Source organism: Gekko japonicus, unplaced genomic scaffold (assembly GCF_001447785.1).
Source record: "Gekko japonicus isolate JY-2015 unplaced genomic scaffold, Gekko_japonicus_V1.1 scaffold289, whole genome shotgun sequence".
Classification (NCBI taxonomy): Eukaryota; Metazoa; Chordata; class Lepidosauria; order Squamata; family Gekkonidae; genus Gekko; species Gekko japonicus.
The window spans coordinates 517,064-544,090 of NW_015174282.1; the positions used below are offsets into that span (position 1 = coordinate 517,064).

The window sequence follows — 27,027 nt, forward strand, 5'->3', positions numbered from 1 at the left end:
CACATAGTTCCTGGGCTTGTGCATCCTCTTTCTCTGCTGGTGCCAATTCTCCAGCTCTGGGCTCCTGGGGCTCCTGGGGTGGTCTGTACTCCCACTGTGGCCCATGGCCGTGGGCCTGCTGCCATTGTGCAGCTCACCACAGCCATCTCCTGTGCCAACTGCCTCAGCTGGCCACCCCCTTTCTGCCACCAGCCTCCTTCTCCACCAGCCTCCTTGGTGAGATTCCAATGATAGGTCTGTGGAGCATCCTCAGGTGACAAGGGAAGGATGGGTGAGCACCCAAGTTCTCCTGGATTACCAGGAGATGGAAGGGGTCTCCCCCCGTTGAAGCAACACCTGACCCTGGACTTTTTTGTGCAGTCCCTTCAAACTTTAAAGGGACTGTACAAAAAAGCTCAAAACAGCTGAGCGGCAGGGAGCGCTCTCTAAGTCCAAGATGCTCAGCTGTTTCTGCTGCTTTCTGCTCTGTCCAGGAACTGCTATGAACCCCACAAACTGTCTTCAAAGTTCATAGAAATCTGTGACTGTGGACCCATCATGGACTTCAGTTCCTGAACCACAAACAGGGCAAAATTTGTCTTGAATTTTGCTTTGTGATTCGGTTTGTGCCCATCCTTAATTGTCCATATTCACATACAGAACTAACCACCTAAAAATAATGTGCTGGAAAATGTGGTCTATTTGTGGGATATTAACTTTATATGAACTTTTCAGCCGTAATGATGGATACTTTAGATATTCCTCTTGCCTTATGGATGTGAAGGTTGCCAAACTTTGATTAAAAATACAAAACCCCTTCAGAGGTACCATAGATGAGAACCAGATATAACCTGGTGTATTGGAGCTGTGACCAAGATATATTCGGAGAGATCAGGGGAAGAATGTAGAGTGTTCTGAGTGGAGCCTAGAGCATACTTCTAGGATTTGCTAGATTTTCATACTACAATGCTGGTTAACATTTCAGTAGAACACTTGCTAGATGGCAGCTCTGCTGCCCTCAAAAGTCTCAAGTTGTATATCTGTCAGGCACATTCCTCAGCTAGATGTTCCCAGGCTTGCAACCTGTTACATATGATGGTTTCCTCAGTCTGTTGATTGTCACTTCCATCTATCATATCCTTAAGCTCTTCCACTTAAGAGATCCATTTGTTTTGAGCTGACTTTTCTGCAGGATGCCTTCTAACTAGCCCTAAATTATGTGCTTAGTTGTCACTGAGTTTCACTATGTAGGGTTGTCAGCCCCGAGGTCCCAGTGGGGTTCCCCCCACTTTTGGGGGCTGCGATCTGCCATTGGCCAGCTGGCCAGTGGGGGAAATCCCCACCCCCAAATAGGGACATTATCTGGTGACGTCCCTGATGTGATGAGATTACCTGAAAGTGATTATATCAGGTCAGTGACGTCACGTAGAGTTTTTGCCCCCAAAGCAGAGCATCATGTGTAACATCGCCAATGCAATGTCATCACTTCTGGGTGATGTCATCTCATTTGGATGTCACCTGATGACATCCATCCCACCCTGGAACACCCCCCTTCCAATCACCCACTGTGACAGTGAGGGGACCTGGCAACCCTATCACTACATGGTATAAACAAAGCAATTAAATGAACATTCACTTTGAAAATATCTATTTGCCTTTTTTGAAAAGGGTTGATTTATAATGATGGTTGCTTTGTATAGGATATTTTATGTATGTTTTTCTATGTTAAGATCATTTCTGTGCAGAAAAAGAAATGCAATGCGTGAAGTATTCCTAAATTGCAAGATCTTCATTGTGGTTTCTGTGCAGTCCCACATATGGGTTGGCCGCCTGTGCACAACCTTGACTGGAGAATATTCCAGAGATCGCCTCAGGAGTCTTTTTCGGCGGGCTCTCTGGGTCGCCCTGGGGAGCAGACATGCACTGCACATGCCTGGAGCGGGGGAGAGAGCCACCTCCCACTCAGTTCTTTGACCACCTTCGTGTTCATACCTTGCAGTGATTGCTTTTCAAATTGGCTCAGTTGAATTTTCTCCTTTCTTCTTTGACTTCTTCTCGTCTTTGCACCTTTTTTTGTTTTTCTTCTAAAACAAACAAAAAAGAAGTTCGCTTTACTATTTTTCTTCACTTTCGTTCTTTCGCCCCTCCCCTCCCTTTTGGTTGGGAAGGTGTTTGCATGGGCCGCACCCTATTTTTAAAGTTGTGTCGCCGTTGTCCTGCTAAACTCCCATCTAACGATGGCCATGACCTTTGTTTAATTTGTTTGGGGGAGTTTCATTGGGTTGACTCATGCCCTCATCGTTCCAAGTTCACTAGGCAGGTTTGTAGGAATAGGGCGGCCCGCCTTCAAAAAGTTGTTTTGGAAGCAGCATTGCTCCCTACAATCTCTTTGATGGTATCTCGTTCCTCTTCTGCCCCTCAGAAGCCTTCTTCTCACCCCGAGAATGCTAAATCTTCGAAACAGAAATCTAAAAAGTGAGATGATAAACACTCTTTGATGCCGATATCGAAGCTGTCAAAATTGACTTCCGCTTTGAAGCTCAATCCTGTGATAATCTCCAGTCCCTCAACATCAACTCCTAAGGTGGCTTTTATGGCAACTCCTTCTCAGAGGTCTAAGCACCAACCTTCGACTTCGCTGCCAGCTGTATCCTCTCCAATGGGTTGCATTCTGCTTGGTCAAGACTAAGTCTTCTTCTCGCCATGTTTCTCCGAGGACTGCTGCCCGGCGCTCTACATCTGGTGACTCCCAGCTGCCTATCCACATTATGGATGACAGGGAGCATTTCAAGAGAAGTCGATCCCGATCCCCTCGATCACGTTATGATCGCAGGGCATATGACTACTGCAGATCGCTCTCCCGATCACAGTCTCGGTCCCCAGATATCAGGCATCGTAGATCGTATCGCCTGCGCTCTTACTCCAGGTCCTCCACTGCACACCGAGACTACTATATGCCATCACGGGACACTGACCTCCGTCATCACCTCCCCATCTTGTCTTGCACTCGATGCTCGTGCTCTGTCACCTCGATCCATTACCTGGAGCTTTACCAGCCTCTGGATTCGTTGATGTCAGCGGGTGCCCCGAAGCATTCTCCATCAGAACCTCGGTACCGTCTACCCACTGATACTCAGACGACTTTAGATGTGTCTCAACTTCTTTGATCACCATCTCCAGACTCAGTGTCTGACTGCACTGTTTCGGGTGATCTTGACGCTGACATCATTCTGGCTGAGGATGATGGTTGCCGTTCCGGCTCCATTTCACCTACTGAGGGGCCCAAAGCCTATTTGGAGCTTATTACTCAAATGGCCACAGCTCTTCAACTGTAGGGTTCTACCGATACCCTGGCGGTGACCGATGTCGTCCATAAACTAGTCCAGGCAGATTTGCCACCTTTGGCAATCCTGCCTTTGCTTCCAGTTCACCTTTCCATGCTCAAGGAGTCATGGGATCGCCTCACTTCCATACCTCCGGTATCAAGAAGATATTATGCCATTTACAAAATCCAAGAGTCTTCAGGAAAATTCCTATTCAACCATCCTTCACCGAATTTGATAATTCACTCCTCCTCAAAATCCAAACAGCCTCAACAGTCCGTTCCTCCTGACCATGAGGGCCATAATATTGACTCCATTGCGAAGAAAACCTACTCTGTAGCTGCCATGAACATTAGGATTGATACCTACCTGTCCTACCTTTCTGCTTATGCTTTTAATGTGGCTCAAGCTGTTTGACCAGCTCTCGATTCGGTTCCAGTGTAGACTTACAATATCTGCCACCCTTTCAGAGATTTGCATGATTTCTAAACAACAAGTCAACTCAATATGCCATGCTGTCACTTGTTCTTCCAAAGTCCTTGCATCTTCCATTGCCATTGCTTTTCATTGGCATGCTTGGCTTCAAAATACATCTCTTCAGACAGATGTCAAGTTTAAAATAGAAGATTTGCCTTTTGATGGTGAGGGTCTGTTTCACTCCACAACAGATTAGACTCTGAAGGCTGTTGATGATAGTAGAAAGAAAGCTAGAAATCTGGGAGTCTACCTCCATGCCGCATCCTCGCTACCAACAATGGAAACCTTATTACAATAAACGTCACCCTTCCCCTGCTGCCACTTCTCAATGGCGGCTGTGACCCTATGATTCTCAGCCACCTCCTCAAAAGCCAAGAAAACAAGTACCCAAAAAGCCACAACAACCCAAGCAGTCCATTTGACCACCTAGATGGCCTGCCACCACCTCTTTCTTTCACCCCTCCCGTCGGGACCCGACTCTTCCCCTTCCAACTTGGGAAGATATTATTACCGACACCTGAGTCCTTACCATTGTACGGGTCGGGTACGCCATAGAGTTCATTTCACCCCCAACCCTCCCTCACTTCATCATTACACCCCCGGATCCATCGCTTCGTCTAGAGGTGCATACGCCTCTCAACAAAGGGGCTATCGAGGTTGTACTGGAGGCGCAATAAACTCTAGGCTTCTACTCCAAATATTTCCTAGTTCCCAAACAGGACAGCAGTTTGCGGGCTATCATGGACCTTCGGGATCTCAACCTCTTTGTCCTCTGCAAGAAGTTTTACATGGTCACCTTGCAATCTATCCTTCCTTTTCTCCCCAAGTCCGATGGCTAGCATCGATAGATCTCCAAGACTCCTATTTCCATGTCACCATCCGACCTCAACATCGCATGTTTCTCCACTTTGCCATCGGGGCCAGTCACTACCAATACAGGGTCCTTCCTTTTGGCCTCTGTATGGCCCCCAGGGTTTTCACGAAGATGATGGCTGTAGTTGCGGCAGCATTGCACCGCAGAGGGATTGCCCTTTATCCATACATTGATGACTGGCTTCTTGTGGCCTCAACACAATCTCAACTACTTGAGGATGTTCATTCCACATTGGCTCTCCTACACTCCTTGGGACTCTGCATCAATTCAATGAAGTCCGCCCTTCAACCTGTTCAAACCTTACAATTTCTTGGAGCCTGCATCGATACCACAACCGAGATGGCCTTACTCCCATAATCCAGAATCAAGGACACTGTGTCCCTAATCTCAACCTTTCAGCGCTGCCCCCAGCAGTCGGCTTGCTCGATCATGAGACAACTCGGTTAATTTGCCTCCACAGTGTTTGTGGTCCCTCATGCCAGATTACGAATGTGCCCACTCCAGCTCTTGTTCATCCACAACTTTGATACTTAGAGGGGTCACTGGAGCCTCAGATGCTCAACAGTCTGGCCTGGTGGTCTCTCCCGCAGCATCTCCTCTCCGGCATGCCGTTTCGACATCGACCTCCAGAGATCTGCATATCGACAGACGCCTCCCTTTGGGGTTGGGGAGCCCAATGTGGTCTGCGAGAGGAACTTGGACTCCTCGAGAGAGGACTCTCCATATGAACACCTTGGAGCTCCACGCTGTTCATCTAGCCGTGATTTCGTTCCTTCCTCTTCTGACTGGCAAGGTTGTTCAGACTGCCTCAGACAACATTGCCACTTTCTTCTACATAAACAAGCAGGGAGACACCACCTCTGCTCACCTTTGATGCGTGACTCTACGCCTCTGGAATTGGTGTCTTCAGGATTCTATCTCCACATCGGCTATACAAATTCCCAGTGTTCAGAACATCAATGCCAATCATCTGAGTCAATCGGCTCCTCACGACAATGAGTGGTCTCTGCACCCTCGATACCTTTGCCCTGTTTTCCTCGAGTTCGGTCGCCTGACCATAGACAGCTTTGTGACTTCGGAGAACGCTCAATGCCCTCTCTTTTTCACTCAAGGTCCCCTGTCAGCCCGGTGCCTCAGAGATGCCTTTCTCCACAGATGGACCGGGACTCTATTTTATTTTTTCCTTCAGTTTCCTCTCATCTCCAGGGTTCTCCAGAAAATTATAGCGGATGCCATCACCTGCATCCTCATCACTCCTTGGTGGCCACGCCAGCTGTGGTTCCCTCACCTCCTGCGGTTGTCCAGGGGACAATTTCTTCAGCTCCCTCGTGTGTCGGATCTCCTCTCTCGAGATCGGGGCCGGATCCTCTACCACAATCCAGGTTTTTTCAAACTCACAGCTTGGAAAATCTCCCAGTAAACTTTCCACCAGCGGTTCGGGAAGTGTTGCTTAATGCCCGGAAACCATCCACCCACAACAACTATCACTTGAAGTGGAAGCATTTTCAAACCTACGTCTCTCACCACTCCTTCGATGCGGCCCAAGCCTCCTTGCCAGATATTTTATCTTACATCGTATCCTTGAAGGAATCTGGTCTTGCATACTCTTCTCTGAAAGTGCAGCTTGCAGCTATCTCGGCATTATCACCCTTCAATTCAGGGATCTACGGTGTTCTCCCACTGCTTCACAAACTCCTTTCTCAAGGGTCTCCTCCACCTCTGTCCGCCTCAGAAGCCGCTAGTGCTATCCCGGAATCTGTCTCTAGTCCTCACCCACCTGACGTCTAAGCTGTTTGAACCCATGGCTTTGATAGACCTTTGACTTCTATTGTGGAAAACAGCATTCTTGATTGCTGTCACAACAGCTCGCCAGGTCAGAGAACTTGCTGCATTCCATGCAGATCCATGCAGATATACAGTTTTTCACAGGGAGAAAGTTGTTCTCAGACCAGACCTGTCCTGTCCCCTTAAGTGGTTTCTGCTTTTCAGCTTGTCTTCTGTCCTACCCACTTTCTTTCTGAACCTGGGTGACACTCCACAAAGAGCCTTACACTGCCTCAATGTCCGGAGAGCTCTCTCCTTTTATCTCCACCACACACAACCCTTTAGAAATTCTCAAAGGCCTTTTGTTGCATATGCCTCCCTGTCCAGGGGTGAGGCCATCTCTTCTCAGCACTTGCCCAAGTGGGTGACCTCAACCATAGCCCTTTACTATGAGTTAGCGCATCAACCCATACCTACCTCTGTCACTGCTCACTCCACGAGGGCAGTCTCGACTTCGACTGCTTTCCTGGCTGGTGTCCTGTTAGAAGACATCTGTGCTGCTGCCACGTGGTCCTCCACCTCGACCTTTGTGTCCCACTATGCACTGGACGTTCGAGCTTGACGGGATGTTACATTTGGCCAGGCGGTGCTGAAGTCTCTCTTCACCTGATTCTTCTGCTTCTTCAGGTAGGACCTGTAAATTCAAATGATAATGCTATGTCCTAATCTGTTTATTGTTTTCTTTCGGCTGCCAGCTCCCTCCTCCATCTGGTTCAGCTCGTTAATCACCCATATGTGGGACTGCACAGAGACCACAATGAAGATAAACAGGTTGCTTACCTGTAACTGATGATCTTCGAGTGGTCATCTGTGCAGTACCACAATTCCACCCAGCCTTCCCCACTGCTGGCATCTCCTGATCACTTACCTTTGTTGCTGGGACTTACCAGTAGAGGTCAAAGGAACTGAGTGGGAGGTGGCTCTCTCCCCTGCTTCAGGCATGCGCAGTGTGTGTCTGCTCCCCAGGGCAGGAAGACAGCCCGCCAAAATAGACACCTGAGGCGAGCTCTGAAATATTCTCCGGTCAAGGTCATGCGCAGGTGCCCAACTGTGGTACTGCACAGATGACCCCTCAAAGATAATCAGTTACAGGTAAGCAACCTGTTTTTTTCTTTTCTATCTTCATGATATCCATTCATTAATTTTGTCACAAAAGTTATTAATTTTTTGTACATGTCTCAATTATTGTTATCATCTGTGGCCATGGTATATATTTGATGGAAATTGACAGGCAAATATTAAGGAAGGCAAAAGATCTTAAAAGCTCTCTGAACAGAACCAAATAGGAGCAAAATCAAGAAGTAATATTTATACCTATAGTGTTCAGCTATAACAAATGAGCCTGATATGGGAGGGGGAAAGACTGCCTTTCATGGAATCTCCCTTAAAAATAAAAGCTGAATGGTGGTGACACTTCTCTAGAACATTCCACACGCTCCAAAATCAGTTCGCTCTCTGATCTGTCATTCAGAGGGTCTCCCTATCCACTGGCTGCTTTGCCTGAGTCCTGCCTCCAACATTCTAAACATTTTGCTGTTCCTCTCCCCCCCATAGCCAGTCAGAACATCAAAGGTTATTTGCAAATGCAGCCTCATTGGCCTTTGCCTCGGAACACAGAGGTCGTTTGCATATGCGACTTGATTGGCTTTTGCCTCTAACATTATAAACAGTTTTCTGTTCTGAGGTAAAACGTGTTCAATCTCCAGGTGAGGGCTGGAGATCACTCAGAATTACAACTGCTTTCCAGATGGCAGAGATCAGTTCCCCTGGAGAAAATGATGGGCTCTGTATCCTTATATGCTGCTGAGGTGGCCCCCATATGACAGCCGATGTGACGTAGCAGTCAGGGCTTCAGAGCACGGGAGAGGCTGTAGGTGTGTGTGGGATGGAAAGCTGAAGAGTGAGGGGGAAATAAAGGTAGGTTGATGGTTGGCTGGGAAGGAGATAATGTTGCCGACTCCAGGTGGGAAATTCCTAGAGAGGTGAGGGATGGAGCCTGGAGAGGGTGAGGTTTCAGGAGGCGTGGGACCTCGGACAGGTACAAAGCCATAGACTCCACCCTCCAAACCAACTATTCCTTTCTGGGGAACCATCATTGCCAGTGTCCAGGTGAGGGCTGGAGATCACTCAAAATTACAACTGTTCTTTAGGTAGCAGAGATCAGTTCCTCTGGAGAAAATGGTGGACTCAGTGTCATTGTTTGCGAGGCCCTGAGGAAGAACTTGGGAATGGTCAGAAGATTCTGGAGAAGAACTGAGCTGAGCCATCTTGGACTTATGTTTAATAATTGATTGAGCACCACTGTTTTTCTGTTTTAATGTTGGATGTTTTTACTATGTATCATATGTTTTAATTATGGCTCAGGTTTTTTTCCCTTGCCTCTGTGAGCCGCCCTGAGCCCATTGGGAAGAGCAGGGTATAAATGTGAAAAATAAATAAATAAATAAATTATACCCTGCTGAGGTCGCCACAGCAAATTGACACTGAGTGTCCAAGGCCGGGACACCCGCCCAGAGCCTCTTTCTAGAGGCCGTTGTATTTATTTCCACAACGGGCCTTTTTCCTAGTTTACATAATATAGTTCATTCGTTTTTTCTTTTTTGTGTGTGTGTGTTCATGACCCTGAGAAGACATTTTAAATGATAAATTATAAATGACACATTAATATTTTAGGGTTTTAGTGCAGTTTGCTGATTAAAACATATAAAACTAATATTAGACAGAAACATCTGTATCATATTTGTTAACCATAACGCTGAACACATTTATAATGAGAAGTCAGTTGTTAAAGTAATTTCTGCAGAGCAATTAAAGTGTTTTGCACATTAATAAGAAGCTACAGTTTTCTTCTGTGTATGGGTGGGTCATGATTAAATAATTAGCATTTCATTAGAGTTGTTTAAGAATTGTATGTTATTATGTCAGGGAACACAGCTCAATTATTGATTACATGCTTTGCCTGTAGAAGGCCCAAGAAACAGTTTAAGAGCTTAAAGTGCTGGTAAAATGATGTAACTTAGTAGCGGTAGCTTCATGTGTTCACATTTCTCTTGAATGACAGCAGCGACTGTCTAATGACAGCAGCGACTGTCTAAAATTATGGTTTGTCCTCAAAAAACTGAGGCGGTGTGTAGGTATCTAGTACCCTTTAATTTGTTCTCAATTTATTACAGTGGTGAGAGCCAGTTTGGTGTAGTGGTTGAGTGCACGGACTCTAATCTGGGAGAACCGGGTTTGATTCCCCACTCCTCCACTTGCACCTGGCTGGATGATCTTGGGCAAGCCATAACTCTGGCACAGCTGTTCTTGAAAAAGAGCAGTTTCTGTCAAGAGTTCTCTCAGCCCCACCTACCTCACAGGGTGTCTGTTGTGGGGAGGGGAAGGGAAAGGAGTTTGTAAGCCACTCTGAGACACCTTTGGGTAGGGAAGGGCGGGGTATAAATCCAATCTCTCCTCTTCCTCTTCTTCTCTTCAAAAATCATTTCATAGTCCTCCAATCCTTATAGCACAAACAATACAGTCCACTGTATCCACATCCAAATTACCTCACCCCAAAACAATTGTACATCAGATTCAATATTTTCAGGTCCTACCAAGGCTACTAATTTTTGAAGCCAGAAATTCTGACAGCTGAGTGTAGGGTAACAGTAGAGCCGGTATAAGAAAGTAACCACGTTGGCCTGCAGCAGAACAGCTAGATTCAAGTCCGGTAGCACCTTAGAGAACAATGAGATTTTCAGGTATGAGCCTTTAAGAGTCAAATCTGCCTTGGAATCTAACACAGCCAGTAGTTGTGTGTGTGTGTGTGTGTGTGTGTGTGTGTGTGTGTGTGTGTGTGTGTGTGTGTGAGAGAGAGAGAGAGAGAGAGAGAGAGAGAGAGAGAGAGAGAGAGATGATCGAGCTCATTAGTTTTTTTAATATACTAGCTCTAGAAACAGAGCTCAGTGGTAAGTCCATTTCCCTAGCCATGCTCCATAACAGCAGTCCCAATATTCTGAGCGTCCCTTATCCTATTGCAGTTCTGTAGAGAGCAGTGCACACACATACACAAATACACCACCCCATGGCCAGAATCCACTGTTGTTCACCAGGAAACAATGGTTCATGATGGATTCTACTGTGTGCTCTTTTCAGCCTCATTTCCAATCATGGATGTTTCACAACACACCTCTCAGGTTTTTAAAATGTTGATCTGACCTGCCTTGTTAGTTCCTATCTACCCCAATCCCACTGTAATATAGTTCTTATCATGTTGGAAGTTTATACAATCTGAGGTGAGTTTCAGAAATACGGTGCTGGCTTCCTGTTTTACATATGTCCAAATGGTTTGGAAGACAGTCCACTGAACTGAAGTTTCTTGGTACAGGAAAAGTTAGTCTGCAATATCAACTCTCATAGTGTTGTACTGTTTTACATCTGCACGTAGTACGTTAAGAAAAGATACTGTACAATTCATGCATTTTGTATTTATTCAAATATTTGCTTATGTTTGGGGGGAATATTTCATTTTTCACTGTAGATGTCTACCTTTCCAGCCTATACTTTACTGACCATATATTTTGTTTCTTTTTGAGGATCCTCCTACTTCTGTTTCACTTGGATTGAGAATGGAGGAGATGATTTTCAACCTGGCAGATACACATTTATTCTTTAATGATTTAGAAGTAAGTAATGATCCTTTTAGGAGGAACATAAAGAATTTATTTAATATTGATTTCATTATGTAGAGCAAGAAATAATTTCAGTTGTCAAAACCGTTTGAATGTGTTTGATGCACTCATTGAATATATACAGTAATACAAATTTCAGTTATAATTTAGTGCTCATATTTAATGCTTTTAATAACTGGACATGTTACTTTGTTGCTGTTATGACTATCAATGATTCGGGTATTATAATGACATCCACTGCATGCCAGTTATACATATTACAGTGTGATAGTTTGTGCAGGCTGTTGCATATTAAATGTTGCCTTCTCAGAGATCACTGGTATTCTCCATTAAGTCTCATGGTGAGGAAGCGTTACTTCTGAATCCAGGGGAAATCATTAATGTTACATAGCCTGTCAGTCTCAGCTTATTACTGCCTTCCCAGTTGCACATACAGCTTGCTATGCACGAGGGTTTCTTTGTTAGTCATGCATCCCATGTGTATGCTGTGGTGTAAAGACTTGTGGCCATTTAGCACATTTACAGTTGGTCATTTATTTTCCTTTGCAGCTCACAGACGTGAGCAAGGAAGTTAGTGCAGGGAACGATCTGTACAGGAGCCACCTACTTTCATGATCAGGGCGATCACGGTGTACCATTCTGCTGAAGCATTTTCCACATAAGCCAAAAAAAGAAAAATTAGTTGGACCTTTTCCCAGCTCTTACAATCTTTTGGTGCTAGTGCTTTTGTGAATTCATCTTTAACTTCTTTTTTCCTGGATTATTAAGGGCAGCTTTCAGTAAAGTCCCTGTCTGTTTCATCTTACAAAGAGAAAAGTGATTTCTGTTGATATTTTCATTTTTAAAAAATATGAAAACAGTCAAGCTTTGCTCCCATTATAATAAAGGCAACTGTTTATTTAAAATCCAACCATTAAACAAGCTTGTGGCAGGACTGCCAACAGGCATTAATCATCACATTGTTGTTTTGTTAGAATTTATAAATGTATGTTATTCCAGACAGGCAAAAGAATCCAAAAGATTCAAATACAACTTTTGCTGATCAAAGTTAATTGGCAGCAATTGGCCTTTAAATATTTCCTGATGTTTCCTTTTCTCAAAAATCAAGGAAAATACACCTTATTTAATAGATGAGCCAATATCATTTGAAAAATGCTAGTGTGTGACGAACCTTAAATGTGGTTTCTCAAACATCTGTCCTATATTTTGATTTCTTTTCATCTGTGAAGAAACTACTCACAGATGAATTGGCAACTTAAGAATGTAATAAAATTATTTAAATGTGCTTTATTTTTTCTTCCATTCCTCAGTGAAGTATTTATTTCTTTCACATATAAACTACACAATTTTATATATTTACAAGTGTTTTTAATAAGACAATTTAATGTTAAAGGCATGTATTGTTTAGTACAAATAAAGTAATTAGTGAATGATATGCATTGGATTGCATATAAGGGTGCTTATTTTTCAAGGTTGTATCTGTTTTCTGGTTGTGTTTAATTTTATTCAAAGGTTAAAAGTAGTATCACATCTTGTTCCTATGTCAAATAATTTCTAGTATTTTCATTTGTTTTTCTCAGCTATAAACATTCACACAGAGATACCTAACAACTTATAAGTGCATGCAACTACAACTGATGTTAAGGGAAATTTGCCATAATTTTAGTGATTGTGACAAAACACTGGCCCCATTCCAGAGAAGTGGTATGATTCATTCAGCTTGCAAAACAGGGTTTTTGGACTTGTATTTCACATCTAGTAGCTTCTCATCCCACACAAGCTATTGACATTACAGACTTTGGGAAATTTCAAAAGTAGCTTGTGATGCGGTGCAGGAGTCCCACTGAATGTGTCCAAAGTAGTTCTCTGGACTGTGGCTGTTTTCTTATAATTGGAGGACTGAATAGAGTACCTCTTTGAGTACTGAAAAATGTCTTGTAATAATTCATTCAGTAAACTGAAAACAATTATACATGTTTAAAAATACCAATGAGAATGCACTCTTGCCAGTTTTGCTCAACTAATAGCATAATTCAGAAAATAATTCAGATCAACTAATAGCATAATTCAGAAAATAATTTGGAAGGAAAGCAGAGAATTTCAATATTTTCAGATTAATATTTAAACCAGTTTTAGTACAGGAATTTGTACGCGGATTATGAAAAGTGTTTTCTTGTGACCTTTTTACTACTAGCAGTTCAGCATCAATGAACCCCAATTCTCTTATTACTACTTGTATGTAACTGTTTGGAATGATTAGCAATTGCTGCCCTTGGTTGAGAAGCCACTATTGCTTTGCACTTTTACTGTAATCTTTCTCAACAAGAACAAAAAAAGCAATGCAAGATTAGTATAAATTCATTTCTGCATCTTTAACACCAACAAAGGAGGCGGACAGCTCTTTTTATCGTCAAGGAACATACACTGTGGCTTGAGTGAGTAGGAAATAGCCCTGCAACACATTTTCAGGTTGGGATGAAAAGTGACTGGTAATTGGATGGAGTGTGAAAAGTGAAGAAATAGGAAGCAAATAGTCTTGGTGTTAAAATGAACTATTTCCATTTCAAAACATGCAAGGATAGAATTTGTGTGTTCCAGTTCTCGTTTCAGTAAGCAAGTATATACATGTATAAATTCCCTTCACAACATTGAAAGTAATGACAATTGTGAGGTAATCCACTGATCTTGCCCAATCAGAACCACTTTTCCCCCTCTCTGTTCTTTGAAGCTCATAGGACCGTCTGTCTCCTTTCATGTGTATAACTTCTGAAATAACCAGGAATATAATATTCTTATAAATATATAATCGCTAGCTTGTTATCTCATTTGTATTCTGCCCTTCCTCCAAAGGCAGATAGGAAGCCATACATGGGAAGTGATCCCATTTTTCATTCTCAGAATAACCCTTTGAGATTATTGGACCTTGGTTACCTAGTGAATTTGAAGGATGAGTGGGAGTTTGAACCCAAGTTTCTCTGGTCCAAAGCCAATACTCTATTCACTATGCAACATACCTACAATAATTTCAGGCAACCATCTTCCAGCTGTTTGTAGAAATCATAAACTCTCCTCTTAGCTTGATCATTAATATATTTCCCTTTTGCTTGTCAATCTTATTTACACATCAAATTGATTTTAAAGAACACTGTGACATACGGTGAACCAATATGGGAACTGTCAGTATAAAATGTATTTCTTAAGTACTGTGATTAGGATCTTTCACCTTTAGCATTTATTTACAGTAGCCATTTATGATCATTTCTAAAGGCTTAAATAACTAGCATTTTCTTAAGAGGGGACAGAGATTTCTAGGGATGTGTGTTCGGTTAAAACTGACCTGAAAATATATCTGAAAAATACCTTTAATTTTTCCAAATATATTTGGCTCCCTTGAATGAATCTTGAATTTTTCAGAGTACCAAAAAAATAAAAAAAAATGTTTACCAAAAAATCCCAGAAATATTTGGGATTAACTGGGAATTTTCAGGACCCAGTATTTGCAGGCTCCCAGGACTGTATTTTCCTCTCCCACATGATTCCTGGGGTTTGGTATCAGGTTGCCAGGATGCTTTAGGCAGGATTCTGCCACTTCCAAGGGTTTTTGTTGTTTTTTAAGTTTGTTCTTTGCTGGAATTGGTTTGTCAGGTTCACTTTTTTGTGGATTCTCATTTTTTACATTAAGATGCTCACATTTTGCATATCCTCATAGTTTACTTAGTTCAAGATTCATGAGCATTACATGGTTTTAGATTCTTGGGTGTTACATAGTTTCAGGTGTTACATTGGTTGGGCTTAACTATAGCTTCAATAGATTTCCTAAGTGGAAAGATTTTCAGGAAATAATGGAGGATGTCTAGAGCAGTTCCCTGCCCAGTCCACATTACTAGCCTCTGCTGGTAAAACTAGTAAATGTACTATACATTATAGTGGGAAAGAGGGGCAATGTGGCATTACAGTATTATTCCCCAGTTTTTATCATATATGGAGTTCAGTCTTCAATAAATTATTTCACATTATTGTCACTCTTTGGCTACAGTCACACACACTAAATAATCCACTTTCAATCCACTTTCAGTGCACTGTCCAGATGGATTTTACTGTGTGAACTGGCAAAATCCAGTTGGAAAGTGCATTGAAAGTGGATTATTTAGTGTGTATGATCGCAGCCTTTGACATCCATTGTTGCCTAAAAAAGAAGAGTGGGAATGAAATAGACTAGGTTATTGTTGGGAATAAATAATTAGTTTTAGCTGGGCAGTAATGAGTGTGCTGAATTAGCTCAGAAGAAAATCTATCCATCACTATTTCAAAACAGAAAGGAATGTATTCTTCATAAAACAGTGAAAGATTTTAATTTCCAGTGCCAGCAATACCCTAGGTAGTAAAAAAGTTAACAGAATATTTTTTGCACCTGGAAAATGCACACAAATTGTTACATTTAATAAACTGTGGAGTGTTGTGTGTATTCCTGGACAAGTAACCCAAAGTAGCTGAAAATGCAATATGACAGTTTGAGAAAAGTATTCAGTGCTAATGAAAAGTGTGAGCAGATGTTTTAGACTTGAAAACATTTCTCCTGCTCACCAGATTACCTGAGTTTCCTGCTTCTTGCTGGGTTATGACAACCCTCTTTATTAGAGTATTTTGGCACATCTGGTCTCAGACAGAACCAGGAAGTGTAGATGCATGAAAAAATGTAAAACAATGGTATGGAAGATATTTGAGCCTCTCAAACCTCTTAAGTAGGTTTGTTTTCACTCTTCACTGCATTACAAGGAAAGCTTTGAGGCAGTTTTGATTTAACTATCAATGGATAAATCCTCCTTGGTGCAGCACAGTGATGAATTCTGGTGTCCTCCTTCCCTTCTCTCCCAGCTCCACAACCCATTGGACTACTCGAGAGCAGATATGTAGTAAAGTCAGAGAAATATATTTCTTATCACCATTTAAAGTTCAGAGTGCACACTGCCGTAATGAATAAAAAGTGTGGCTTCTGTTATGTTTTCAACAGCAGCATCCTAGACTGCGTGAAAACACTGAATTATGTATGGATTAGCAATACAATATTTCTGACCTTCTGGATTGTCAACTGTATTGCAAAAGGCCAGTATTTATCCATATGCATCCGTGTTGGCTTCTGCTGAGGAACTCATTGCCTGCATCAGGGATTTCTGGTCAATATGGCATGACATGAAATACTACTTGCAGCTATTTCTTCTTACCCAACAAAGCTTACGTCAGTTTTCTTCTTCTCTGCTTGTTATATGGCCTGAAAAGTGGAGAAGATTGCAATTATGATCTTTTTAAGAACTGCCTAGTGCGTTCATCTTCAGCCACAGACAGTGAAAAGGAGTACGTATGAACAATTCCCCCCCCCTAATTTTTCTCTTCACTCCCAGCATGTTTACACCTCTATAATAATGTCTTACATTAGCCCAAACTAGATGGTAGGTTTTTTAAAAGTTGGGCCCAGTGTCCAAGTTTCCTGAACCTACCTTGGGTTCCCCACAGCCACACAGCAGCTGTGGGGAATGGCCATTATAAATTAAAGCAGAACATGTTTGGGCTCGAAATGCAACCGGGGAGAAGTGTTCCTCTCCCCCCCCCCATTTTCCATATTGAAAGAGTGTGATGAGGAAGTTATTTTCCAATTTTTGCTGTTCCACGTGGAGAATTGTATGCATCTACAGCAACAAAAAACAAGGAAACAACTCCCTTCCCCAGTATGGAAAATCAGGGGGGAGGGGCAGGAGCCCTTCCATATCTGGCAGTGGCATTCTGAGCCCAAATGGCCTCTGCTTTACTTTTAAATAGCCTTTCCCACATCTAGGCTGAGTTCAGACGGGTAGTTTGCCCCAGTATAGGCGTGTGTGAGGAATGTTTCACAACCGGATTAAATGTGCCGTTCACACAGGCACATCTGTCAGGCGTTCCCCACTCGTACTCAACCCGTCTTGTAACGCTTCGCTCCCGAGTTTAAAAGATACCTGGTGAAAGTGGTAGCAAACCCTGGAAAGCACGATTATCCCGCATCCATCCCGCACTAACAAAGTGTGAACGCCAAAGGCCGCATTTTTCTTATGTGCTCATGCGCACAAGCTCATATCTCCAAATTAAAAAAAAAAGAAAGCTGCACCTTACAGGCATGCCTCTGGGTCAACAGTGTGAATGCTCCCTTGCGCCTCCTCCCGGTATGCTCCCGCATCAGTCGCTGCAGTGTGAACAGGAAAACCCGGAACAATTTGTTCCAGGTCTTTTTTACCACAACTCCCTCCCACTTCAAACTGCCCATCTGAACTCAACCCTAGATTGGCTCATGGTGTGGTTATGGTGCATTAATTGCGGTGCATTATTCTGTCTTCTTAATGATATATCCATTATCTAATTTTCAAGGGGGGAAAACCAGAAAATCAAATAATGTAACTTTGTGTAACTTTGCATTGTTTGTAACAGAGCAGACACTTGGCAACTAGATGGCTGAGGAGTACAGAGCTTGCCAGCTAACTCGACTACCTTCTCCAGTTCTAAAGTTTCCTTTTGAATAATATATATCATTTTAAAAAGTTCCAATTAACCAAGCAATATGGATGAGTCATAAACCTGATTATTCACAACCATGTTTGCTTGAAAATAATTCCTATTGTTTCAGGGGAATTTATTGTCAACTAAGTATGCCAAAGTTTAACTAAGTTTACAGCCAACTTAGTATTATAAATCAGATTTTAGAGAAGTGGTCTTTATTTATTTTACTTTTCTGTAAATGGTTTTCTAGCTCAAAGGATATATTGGGGAGTTTTTATTTTATATAAAGAAGAAGAATATGGAATAAATAAAACTGATAATATACACTGTCCTCTACATTTTTAAAAATAAATTTTTAAGTTTTAAAATACAGAAGGGAAAAAGGGGAAGCGGTAGGGGAAAGGGTAAAAGCAATAGTTTCCTGCATGTAACTTTCTTCTACTTGTAATTTCATATTATACACAGATAAACTGTAATATTTAAAAGCTCAAAGTCTTCTTAATATTATATTATTAGAAAGTTCATATCTTTATACTTCTCTCTTATCCAATTATAGAATGGAGTCCATAGTCCAACAAAGTCTTCTTCCATTTGCCCTTTTAGCATCGAGGTCAATTTATCCATTTCCACACTTTCCATAGTCTTTGCTATTAAATCATGTTCCGAAGGTGTTGATGGAAGTTTCCAATAAGTTTCCAATAAGATTCTTGCTGCAGTTATTACATGGATTATAAAATATCTTTGATTTTTGCCAACATTCTCTGGTATACAATTCAAAAAGAACAATTCTGTTCGAAAAGGTACTGAAATCTGCAAAGGTGTCTGCATGTACCATAACCCGAAATTTATGCACTATATCAGATGTCCACCACATATGATAAAACATACCTACATGTTTTTTTACACATCCAACAATTATTTGACATATTTTATACCTTTTAGCTAGTCTGTCTGGTGTTAAATACAATCTATAGAACATCTTATACAAGTTCTCTTTAAATGCCACCAACTTAGTTATTTTCACATTCACATTTCCTAGTAAAATCAGTGTTATAACCCAGATTTTGCATCCATTTCACCATACAGTCTTTAACCACTTCATCTTCAGTTTTCATTTGCATTAAGAATACATGCATTTTCTTAATCAGCTTATCATTAGATGTACACAACAACTTCTCAGATACACTTTGTTCAGAATAAAAACCAACTTTTCTATCTTTAGCGTATCTAATTAAATTTGGGCCCTTGCCCACCAGTCCAAATTAATCCCTTGCTTTATTAATTCTTCTTTTGTTTTTAAAAGTCCTTTGTCATTTAATAGATCTTCATACTTAAAGATTCTGTCTGAGGGTATTAAATTTGGTTGTGAAAAGGCTTCCAGTGATGAGACCCATCTTGGAATTTTAGAGTATACCAAAGGTGAGATTTTTCCCCCAAGTTATGAATAGGGATTTTCTTATCAGACGATTTTAAAAACATTTATGTCCAGCTGCTTTCCCATACCAAGCAAAAGCATGCCACCCTAACTTTAAATCATTTCCCATAGGACTAAAAGTCTTTGATTACCCAGTAAAATCCAGTCTCTCATCCATACCAGGCAGGCCACTTTTTGTAATATGTATTCGTCTGGTAGAGCAAAGCCCGCATTTTCTTTAAAACCTTGTAACACTTTCAGTCTAATTCTTGGCTTTTCCCATTGCCAAATAAATTTAGATATTTGTTAATTCATATCTTCAAAAAAAAGTGCAATTAATACAAACAGGTATAGTCTGGTATTAAAAAAGTAATATGTGACAGTATATTCATTTTCAGAGCTGCAATCCTTCCCATCAGGGATAAATGAAGATCTTTCCATCTTTCTAGATTTTTCTTAATTTCTTGAAACAGTTTCAAATAGTTGTCCTTCACCAAGTATTTAACTCTTTTCTCCAACTGAAATCTTGTTAGATGAATTAACTCGGGTTTTTTTTAATTCGAAGTCATATTCTTTGTTATTAACTTCGTCTTTTGGTAGTTAATTTTCATCCCAGCCGTTTCTCCATACTCTTTAATATTCTTCAACAAATATTCTATAGAAGAAGAAGAAGAAGAGATTGGATTTATACCCCGCCCTTCACTTGGAGTCTCAGAGCGGCTTACAAACTCCTCTCCCTTCCCCTCCCCACAACAGACACCCTGTGAGGTGGGTGGGGCTGAGAGAACTCTGACACAAACTGCTCTTTTTCAAGGACAGCTGTGCCAGAGCTTGTGACTGACCCAAGGTCACATCAGCAGGTGCAAGTGGAGGAGTGAGGAATCAAACCCGGTTCTCCCAGATTAGAGTCCGCGCACTTAACCACTACACCAAACTGGCTCTCAGAATCTGTTGGGTCTTCCAAAATGAATACTAGGTCATCTGCAAATGCTTGTAACTTATACTTATGACCCTTAACGGAGGCACCTTTGATTGCAGAGTCTTTCCTAACAGCTCTTATCAAAACTTCCAAAGTTAAAATAAATAGAAGTGGCGACAAAATTCTCAATCCAAATAGTATCTGTCAAGTCACCATTTACAGCTATTCTCACTTTCTGTGTAGTATAGATGGCTTAAGCTACTCTCATAAAATCAGGTCCAACTCTCATTTCCTTCATCTGTTCAATAAGGAATTGCCAGCTAACATTAGCAAAGGCTTTTCCAGCATCCTAAAAGACTAGGGCCATCTGTTTCTCAGGAAGAGCTTCATAATATTCTAATATATTTAGAACCATTCTAACATTGTCTAACCCTTAATTGCCTTTTCGGTAATTGTCCACTACATTTTTCATCACCCAGTTCAATGTTCACATATGATGTAGAAAATTTGTATGAAGTAATTATAAAGGTTATCATTTAACTGCAGAAGAATACAGGAAATAGTTTTCTTGGACTAAAGAAAATAACTTTGAATAAACCCTAGTTAAATAATTAGAATTTATTTCTAAGAAAACATGGGTATGGCAGGCTGTGTGATGTATTAGATATCAGGGTTGGGCCTCGCAACCTCTTAGGAAGATAGGAAGCAAGATCCCAGAAGACACTGCAGTTCCTAGACCCTCAGACTTAGGTCACATGCTAAGACCACAGCACCAGAAACCCAAAGGGCTTCTGAACAGGAACCAGACTGGGTGCCACAGAAAAACCCATTAGTGAAGCTCACCCTTTTTCAGAGATCCCACAGACATCCTAGAGCCCTTGGAGCAGAGGAGATGAAGAGCCCATATAGAAGATCATATCCAGCAAATGAGTGCCCATTTGGATGCCCAGGACCACTCCTCCGTCCACTAGGCTTGTGACAACCAAGATCCAACATTTGGTTTTGCAGGATGCTGGACAAAGTCCAGCTCTAAGTGCCTGCAGCTTCCTGGCCTCGGTGACAGCTATATGCACTCCATATATAGCCCCAGTCCTGCCTGGGGGATCAATAGTTCCACTAGAGCTGGCTCTTGCCTGTTCTTGAAGAGCAACCAGGACAGCAGAAGAGTTCCTATCTATAGTAATTTTTCAATCATTAAAATTTTTGTAGGCCATTAGCACATTTGGTGAAATTGTGTTACATATTATTTTTTCTATACATGCTATTTCATGTGAATAAGATAAAAGCACATGTGCATATACTGATAAATCAAGATTTTGTTGTTGTAGTTCACATGTAAGGAAGCAGGAACATATGTGCATTGCCCCATTCCTACTAGATGGCAACTGCATAGTGTAATTTTCCCTAAAGTTTGAATGCACACAAAAATTATTATGACTGAAAAGGGTTCATATGTTTCTAGATCCTGTCAATATGGTCAGTGCCTCATGCTCATTCCAAATTTGTACATCATTAATATTTGACATCCCGCGGACAGATCAGCAGACAAACGAATTCCAAGTCGTCCTTGGCATTTAAGGTTTTATTAGGTGGTTGACCACAGTCTCAGTGATAAGAAGGTGTTTCTAGCACTTGTGGTTACAGGGATACCTGTACTCACAAAAGTACCTGTGCTCACAAAAGGAATTCTGTAGCAAAATGAGTTAAGGGGAGGTTGGTCAAGACACTGTGGCCACAGGCATATCATAATCTAAGACAAAACCTCAGCAAGAGGATGTTAAAATGAAAAGGGAGGAAAGTAACACTGACCAAACAGCAGTGAAGACACAACTGATAGAAAAAAATAGTCATAAAATGTGCAGCTGGAGGTTGAACAAGAACAGAAGACCAACTATTGAAGAGTATCAAAGTCAAGTATGAAAGCAGGGAGGAACAATCATGAAGACATCCCCAGTGAAGGAGTGTTAGTATAGTTAGCATGTGGACCTAGATATTTTTAGTCATGACCTCCTCAGTTTGTAGAAGTCTCACACAGGAAGTTTGCTATAACCCGCCCTTTTGGCCTCCCAGAAATCTGCTCTATTGAGGAATGCCTTTGATGGTTTTATGCTTTTAGTGCTGTTTTATTTGTGATCTAGGAATTGTTTTATTGCTATATTTTGTCATTATGAATCTTCTTCATTGATACTGAATGCTGGTTTTGGCTTATTTTAATTTTGTATTGATCTTTTGCTTCTGGTAGTTTGTTCTTATGCAGCCTCAATTTTTTTAATACTAATAATTTTAGTGATATATTTACATTTTAGCTGCTATCAGAGCTGATTTCTGTTCAGCAGAAAAGAAGAATATATGCTGTAAATATTTTTTTTAAAATCTAGTTTTAATCAGGGCTTTTTTTGTAGAAAAAGCCCAGCAGGAACTCATTAGCTTAATAGGCCATACCCAACAGCAGGAACTCAATAGCATATTAGGCCACACCCATGACCACTGTTCGTTAGCATATTAGGCCACACCCCCGTGTTACCAGAAATGTGGTCATCCAGCCACACCCACCTTTTGCTTCTTATTCTGTTTACCTTGTTTGTTGTCAAAACCCAGAGCTTTTTTTGTAGCAGGAACTCCTTTGCATGTTAGGCCACACACCCCTAATGTAGCCAATCCTAATGAGTTCCTGCTGTTAGGTGTGGCCTGCTATGCTAATGAGTTCCTGCTGGGTGTGGCCAATTTAGGAGCCAGCCGGAACTCCGTTCCTGTGCGTTCCTGCCCAAAAATAGCCCTGGTTTTTATAATAATTTATTCTGATTTACCCTCAACATAATGCTAATGATCATGTAATTTGCTGGCTTTCCCTAGCTCCCTCTCAAAATCAGTATTGTGTTTGCTGTATCCAATCCTCCAGAAAGAGTTTGATTTTAGTGATAAGTCGCATGTTAGAAGTTCAACCATTTCACAAGATCTCTCAGATGAATACCATCTGGCCCCTAGTGACTTGTTAGTTTTGAAGTTTTGAAGTTTTTAAATTAGACTTAGAACTTCTTCTTTTGTTATTTCTGTGTGACTTAGTTCTTCAGGTGCTGTCCCTGATCTGAAAAAGTTTGAGGCACAGCTCTTTCTAACATATCCTTCAGTGAAAACCAATGTAAAGAATCAATTTAGCTGAAATCTCTCTGACTTCCTTCAGCAATCCTTTTATACTTTTGAAGTTTAACAATTCAACCACCTCCCTAGTTATTTTCCTAATTTTGGTAATAAATAATGTTTATTGCTTGTTTTAATGTACTTAGCAATATGTTCCTCAAATTATTTCTTTATTTGTTTTAATGTGAATTTACACAAGTGTTGCTAGAATTTTTGATCCTCTTTATTTTTCCCAGTTTGGCAACATGTCTAATTTTTTCAGAAAAATCTGTTGACATTGTATAGATTCTACAACTCCACACATTCATTAATGATGCTGGTATCTTCTTGTAACTTTTCTAACCTGGTCTTTTGAAACTGTTTTCAAAACTGGACTTTCTGGCCATCTTTCCACTAATATATACATTGCGTCAGCATGAGAAATGTTGGGGCATTCGATATTTTAGTATGATAGAGTTATTTGCGGCGTGTATTTAAAACCACAAAGAGGGCTGCTATAATTCAGACTTTCAGAATGAATTTGAGATTCAGAGCCCGTAGAGGCTTCTTCTGTTTCAGGGGTGCTACAATAAGACTTCTGTTTAATCATTGATCAAAATTTCATGAGTCCAGGAAGAAATGACAGGAAAGAGATTTCATCCTGTGTCTCTGTCACGATGTCTGTATTACTTCCACACTAAACCACAAACTATTTTTAAAACTGAATCTAAATACATGTCTAAATATGAAAATACAAAAGTGGAGATGTTGAGAAACTATTTTCTTCTTGTTTTCAATTTTAAATGAGCAAATTGCATTTCGATGCTATCTCTTAATACAATATCATTGTGCTGGTGTTCAAAGAAATTTGTTTCAATTTATTTTTATTGTATTTTAAAGAAATGTTTATTGAGATTTCAGGATCTAATCTTCATATGCCTCACACTACTAATTTTTTAAAACTCCCTGCTGCCCTTGGTGTAGCATAAAAATAATGTATTTTAAAGGTAATGTTTTATTCATCTGTTAATATAAATATACTTACATTTCTGTCTATACTGAGTTTAAAAAGCAACTTTGGAAAATTAATCTTTGAAATTATATAAGTATGGTTTGTGCCTCTGTTCGTATCCTAATTTCTTATCTATTTGAGAGATGTGTTGGTTATTCCCCACACTGGCTTATAACAAAATAAATATAAAATTTAATTATACTACATTGAAATCAATAAACAAGAAATATATTCAATACAGCAAGTATTTAGTTTAAAAATGTCAACAATTTAGGAGCATCAGTCAAGCAGCATTTAACACAGTTCAACAAGATTCACATTATGACCAAGGACACAGAGCAAATAAGAGAGCTATAGAGATAATAGAGTTGCACTGTACTAAATGATTCAGAGTTACTTGGATAAATTATCAAGGACTATGGTCTATACTACTGTGTTTAGCTTGCTGAAACTAGGATCCTACTATGTAACTGTTGTATCATGTGTCATGTTAATACTTGTGCTTTCCTTCAGTTCTGTTTTTAGATTTCTGATTGGTTCTACAACCTTAATATATTGTATTGTTCATTAAATGTCCCGTCCTGTTCATTGTATTGACACATTCTGTGTAATCTGCCTTGAGTCCAAGTGAGAAAGGCAGACTATAAATAATGTAAATAAATAAATAATAATTAAAAAGTAATAAAACACACAACATGTGCTGGGCAAATAAAAAGTTCTTCAATTGTCACAAATTTCAAAGACTCAATGAACTACTGAAGAGCGGGAATCCATCTCTATGGCCTTATTATAGATGATTGGTGCATACAGAGCAAGGCCTCAGATGCCATTCTTGACTGACAAGCATGTTTATACAGAAGAAGAAAGAAGATTTTAATAGTAAGGGCATAATTATTAAGACACATTTATAAAGGTTGTGCATTCAAGTCTCATTTGGTGTCATTCTGGTTGTCTGTTTTAAGTCTGCCTACCAGTAAGTAGGATCTAACATCCACTGCATACATGAATACATTTGAGCTGTCTTATACTGAATCAGACCATTGGTCCATCAAGGTCAGTATGGTCTACTCAGGGTTGCAGTGGCTCTCCAGGGCCTAAGGCAGAGGTATTCCATATCACCTTCTTCCTGATCCTTTTAATTGGAAATGTTGGGGTTGAATCTGGGACCTTTGGCATGCCAAGCAGATGTTCACCACTAAGCCATGGCTGCTCCTACAGTGGAACTCACATGCAGTTAGAAGTACTGCTAGAGTTATTGTGTTGAAGTATAAGAAGGACCCTGCTGGATCAGACCAATGGTCTGTCTTGAACATCAGTTACCCTGGAAGGGAAACAAATAGTCTGCTTCCTAGCGCTAGTGTTGAGAAATTATCTGTCTCTGTGTGTGGAGGTTTGCTTCAGTCACCATAGCTAGTAACCATTGAGGGACATAGCATGAATCTATCTAATGCCCTTGCAGACCATGCTTGTGGAATTCACTGGCAGTGAATCCACACTTTTAACTACTTTTTCATTAAAGAGGTATTTTCTTTTGTCTGTGCTGAACTTATTGCCCATCAACTTCATTCTAGTTCTCTCTATTCATATTCTTCACTGTTTCTCCTCCCCAGCAGCCTGCTCAAACATTCATGCTAGGGATTGAGGGGGCCCTCATAGCCAAAATGGTTTCAGCATGGGGGCTGCAGTGAGGAATTTGGCAAAATTACCCTTCCACTAGCTAACAAAGCTTGGTGGAACAAGCTCTATGTGCAAGAGAGGGGCAATTCTGCCTGATTCCCCTTCCAAATTGAAGCTCCTAGTGCATCATGACACTTTATCCACAGGGCTCCCAAACTCTGTCAGGAGACTCTGGGGAGTCACAGGGAGCTGTGGTAGAAACTAAATGCCTAAGGTGGTTATGTTGATCACATGACTTCCTGGATCATCTTATTCATTCCTCCGACAAAACAAGATGCCTGCTTGACATAGCTCCAGCATTCACTTTTCTTTTTGTTAAACTTATCTGGAGAAAAAGATTCAACATCTTTTTAAAGTTTAAGGTGTGCAAAAACTCAGGTTGAAATCTCTTCAGAAGTTCACTGGCACTCTTTCTTTCTCTCATTCCTACTTCAAACAGTTATTGTGAGGCGAAACATAACTTTGAACTTCCTGGATGAAGAACAGGGTGCAAATGGACTAAACAAATGTATAGCATAAAAATTAATGGGTTAAACTTCAAGAGTGTAGTTACTGTGGCTACCAATTTTTGGAACTTTCTTGAAGCTTTCTTCAGAGAGCTCGGAACAGTTTTTATGCTATAACTGGGTGATACTGAACTGTAAACTCTTTCTGATATGTTTTAAAAATATTTGAATTATTATTTTTTCTTTAGATATGTTAAAATTCTAAATATATGTAATTTGTTCAGGCTTTTCAGGCTAATATTATTCAAAGGGCCTTTTTATTCCTTTGTAGCTTCCTTTCCACTTATAGAAAACGTCTGGACTAATGATACCCAGCAGTAAGCAGAGTTATACCATTTATTTCTGTTCATTTTAAAGTTGTACTAAGACCCCTAGAAAAGGCTGCTCAACTGGGATGCCAGTTCTTCCTCCATTGTGAATGTACACAATGATTTTCTTATTGTCTAAACTTTAAACTGCAATAAACTGAATAAAAGACATCTGATTAAATTTTAATTCATAGTCTTTAGAAACAAAACTTTTGATCAGGAGCTATTGTAGATTTAAACTTAGGTTGTTTTGCCTGTCATTACAACATAATTGCAATGTAAATCATGTAATTTTCAGCTTACAGCCAATAAAATACTATGCTTACTTTAAGACTTGTATTACGGCTGATGTGAGTGAATAGCAAGTCTTGATTCCTGAAGCAGAAGAAATAATAATTCAAGGAA

At 40.6% G+C, this 27,027-nt stretch overlaps 1 protein-coding gene across 13 annotated transcripts in view; it reads left to right on the forward strand.

The window, feature by feature from the left end:
• The window catches only part of EYA1 (EYA transcriptional coactivator and phosphatase 1), a 132,282-nt gene that overhangs the window by 79,304 nt on the left and 25,951 nt on the right, over positions 1-27,027 (forward strand). For all 13 annotated transcript variants that reach the window (XM_015423876.1, XM_015423880.1, XM_015423881.1 and 10 more), the window contains one exon: positions 11,052-11,141. In XM_015423876.1, coding sequence (XP_015279362.1) covers positions 11,052-11,141 — 90 coding nt within the window. The remainder of the gene's footprint in view (positions 1-11,051; positions 11,142-27,027) is intronic.